The sequence below is a fragment of the Solenopsis invicta genome, unplaced genomic scaffold, assembly GCF_016802725.1.
Source record: "Solenopsis invicta isolate M01_SB unplaced genomic scaffold, UNIL_Sinv_3.0 scaffold_685, whole genome shotgun sequence".
NCBI classification, from domain to species: domain Eukaryota; kingdom Metazoa; phylum Arthropoda; class Insecta; order Hymenoptera; family Formicidae; genus Solenopsis; species Solenopsis invicta.
In genome coordinates this window covers 525-4,791 of record NW_024105345.1, presented here as the reverse complement: position 1 = coordinate 4,791, position 4,267 = coordinate 525, and the positions used below count along the sequence as shown (strand labels likewise).

Genomic DNA, 4,267 nt, shown 5'->3' with positions numbered 1-4,267 from the left:
TTACAGAATAATAAAACAAATAGTAAAAATACCTGGATCATTAGCATTGGACTGTTGTGCATCTTCACCTAATGCTGCTTCCAGAAATTTGGTCATTCTAATAATTTCTACCGCTGGTATAGACTGTCGATAGTGGCGTTTGTGAATTTTTTCGTGATGCCCCATAAAGTTTGCCAAATCATCTACTTCATTTTCAGATAAATTCAACGTAATACATGTCGTAGCAATGTGTTTTCGCAATTCAGTACCTCTTAATGCATGTGGCATCTGTGCATCGCACTTTTTAGAGAAATTCCGCATAAGAACACATGCTCTTAAATATTTGAAATTGCGCTTATTGCTATAATTAGGTATTCCAAATACGTAAGGATTATTTTGAGGAACGTTTGCATCCTTTCGATATTTTAAAATTAGTTCAATGCACTGAACTATTTCCATGTCTAAAATCACAGGCACTGTGCGCCCCAATTTGCCACGAATTAAGAACCTCACATATTTATCAGCAATCTATAAACAAAATATTATATTATTTAAATTACACATTAATACATATTTCAACAAGTAAATAACATATACCTGTTTTAAATTTGTTTTTAATGTTTTATATAAATCTGAACAATTTTTTTTTGTTATGCCTTCGCGAGTATTAAAGTCTTCTATGGTAACACGTTCAATTTCTCCAGCTCTTCTCCTATTGAAAACTTGTGTGGATGTAAGTGTAACTTTTGCAAAATCCTGCCATATGTGGAACGTGAATTTCTTTTGAAGCTTTGTATATAATAATCTTCTTTGATTCGATAAATATGAATGTAACTTCTTTATATCCTCCATAGATGGTAGTGTAACTTTCTTCTGTCTTTTATGTTGCGTTATATTTTCTTCTACTATTTTGTTAATAGATGTTCCATAATCTTCTTGCAATATTTTTAAAAAATTTTCAGTTTTTTCTTGCTTTTCTTTGTCATTTGTTTTTATGTTCTCTGTTATTAATAAATTACCGATGTGTTTTAAATATGTTCCAATATTTGACGCAACTGATGGGGCACCGAATTTTTTAGTAATACAATTAAAATCAGCTACTTTATTTACTGCTTTAAGACAATCATCGTATACCGCAGGATTGTATATGTCAGAAAATTCTGTTACTATAGAGTTATATTCTTTTATTGCGATAAGAAACCGTCCTAATAATCGAAGCCTAGCACGTATCATATCTTGTTGATGTTGATGAGTGTACTTGATACATAGCTTATTTGCATATGTTATTAATAATTTATCATATCTGATACATCGTGTAACATCATCTTCCCTTAAAACTGGAAATAAAAACTTTCTTACTGTTTCACTTGCACATTCATGAATCCTTCCCATCACCGCACGTCCCAAAATTTGAACATTTCTGCCTTTGGGTACATGTGCACATTCTTTAAAATGGTGTCTAATATTATTTTTAACGTGCCATCCTTTACATTTTGCACAACACGTATAGTCTTTTATACTTTTTCCACTCTTCTCAGCAGGCCTTCGGCAAACAACTAACGTACCCGTGTTTAAAGAAGGATCCGTATTGTGTATGAAATTTCCTTTCTTTCTAATAGTTTCTATAATTTTTTTTCTTTCTAAATTGCCTAAAATAAAACACAAAATATTAATAATGTATATTAACAAGGTTGGGTAGTAACTAGTAAATAAATTAAAAGTTAACTAATGAAGTTAAAAAATTAATAGCTTTCAACTTAGTTAATTTTTAATGATATAATTCTTAATTGTAATTAGTTATTTTTTTAAAGACAAACTTTAATTTATAATATTAACTTTTTTTTAATTAAAAATTTATTTTGTAAAAAAGATTATAATAACATTATTGACAATGATAAGAAGAAATGTACAATAAAATTTTATAAATTTCTGTAGAATTTAAAAATATGATTACCTTTTGGCAATAATATGAATTTCTGCACTTCAGGTTCCAGTTTATGTACATTTTCTAAATGGCGTGCAATTTTACTTTGAAACTTTTTGCAGTAGTAGCAAAAATTCTTTTTTTGAAGTCCTTTAGGTTGAGAAAATGGAATACTTAAATTTTCTTCTCTACAACCAAATGCATTTACAGAAGAAATGTCTATCAGGGACACTGAAGAATTTTTATCATTATTTGTAGAAACATGATTTCTTTCACATTCTACAATTTCTGTTTCAACTGTAGTTTCTGATGTTGAAGGTAGATATTCAGAAATATTTGTTATATTTGTTGCAGAAGAATATTATCACTTGTGTCATTACAAGGAAGGATCATATCAACATTATTACTGGAACTCGCAGAAGTTTTGGCAGTAGCATTATCATCATCCAATATATTAGAGTTAATGTCAAAGGGAAATATAAGGTCACCGTTGATAACAATACCTGTCTCAGAATTATTGCCACTGCCATTGAGGTTAACAAATAATTCATTGTTATCAGAATTATGACTATTTATAGCATTGATATTATTATCGTCTAAAAATTTACAGCCTTTGTCATTCCCATAAGACAATACATCATCAAAATTGATATTCGTAGAATTGTTGATATCGATAATATTATCTAGTATACTAAGATCATTGCCATTGCATATGTTATCATTAACGTTCATGGAATAGTTAACATCTCTCACTTCACAACTATTTGGTTCAACATTAGCTACAAAATCAATGCTAGAATTTTTCTCATTGTCCATCATGATATGATTACCATTGTTGTAGGAAGATGTATTATCAGAAGTGTTTCCATTCATGGAATTTGTGGCATTAATATCATCAACCCTTTCTAAATTATTGCCCTTATCAAAGGAAAATGTTACGTTCAGATTTCCAGTCTTTTCTCTATTATCTTTATTATCGCAATTATTGATAAACGCTATCTTATCAGAGTCAGTACGTATCACAGGATTACTAATGTTACTCTCACCATCGTTTACTGTATTGCATATGTTATCATTAACGTTCATGGAATAGTTAACATCTCTCACTTTACAACTATTTGGTTCAACATTAGCTATAAAATCAATGCTAGAATTTTTCTCATTGTCCATCATGATATGATTACCATTGTTGTAGGAAGATGTATTATCAGAAATGTTCCCATTCATGGAATTTGTGGCATTAATATCATCAACCCTTTCTAAATTATTGCCCTTATCAAAAGAAAATGTTACGTTCAGATTTCCAGTCTTTTCTCTATTATCTTTATTATCACAATTATTGATAAATGCTATCTTATCAGAGTCAGTACGTATCACAGGATTACTAATGTTACTCTCACCATCGTTTACTGTATTGCGATCAGATCTTTTATCAAAAGATATTGTATTCTTCTCAAAGTCTATGCAGTTAATCGAATTAGTGATATGCTTATTAACACTACTGACATGCTGTACTTCTTTAATGACTGCAAGAATCGAAATCATACATATAAATCTTTACTAATCTACACTCATTCACTTTATTAAAAAATAGAAATTTAATATTTTTAATGTTAGCTAGAATTTAACATAAAAATACTTACTACTTTTAGCATCAGTCACTAATTTTATATTTTGTAAAGCAATTCTTGGCATATTTGTGTTTAAATTTTTAGCAATTTTTATAAGTTGATATTTATTTTCTGTAAAATAAATTTTCAGGTTTAATTATTTCGAAAATCACAAGTTAACACCGGAATTATTGCCTGAATTTATTAAGATAAAAAAAGTTGTAAGGTACAAAAACTATTTTTGATGTTCTTATCATTATTTGTATTTAGGATTATAGATTTGTTAAAATATTTATATTACTTTACATAAATATAAAGTGATACTTACTATTTCGTGCGATTACACGTAAAATACATTTTTCTTTGCGATTCTCGTCAACAACACATTTAACGTATAGCTTCTTGTATTGCTTGACACATAATATTTATTATGATGACATAATAATAATGTATACTGTGACATTTTTCACTTGTAGACCAGTCAAAATGTACGAATATAATAAAATTATTCAATGAAGCTTTACCTTAGTCGTTAACCAGGCATTAGGCTCCCATGGACAAAAACAATTGAAGTACTAATTCCGTTCAGTGGTATCCCGCGCGCGGTATTTTTTCAAACGCGGTGTTTTTTTAATGACTACCGTTCATGAAACGCAGAACATTTGCCGTTAGATAGAAAGCAACAGGCCAATTACAGGACAAGTTCAAGCCAAAAAAGTGACCAGGATGACTTTGGCCAATATTAAGTATACCT

At 29.3% G+C, this 4,267-nt stretch overlaps 1 protein-coding gene across 1 annotated transcript; it reads right to left on the bottom strand.

Moving 5' to 3' along the window:
* LOC120360020 (putative uncharacterized protein DDB_G0282133) lies at nucleotides 1–3,749 on the bottom strand. The gene is made up of 4 exons (XM_039459544.1): nucleotides 3,547–3,749; nucleotides 2,272–3,429; nucleotides 2,112–2,209; nucleotides 1–507 (listed from the first exon to the last, which is right to left on the bottom strand). Exons 1-4 carry the CDS (start codon nucleotides 3,596–3,598, stop codon nucleotides 1–3), a joined length of 1,815 nt encoding a protein of 604 aa, XP_039315478.1. The 5' UTR covers nucleotides 3,599–3,749.
* Nucleotides 3,750–4,267: the final 518 nt, after the last annotated feature.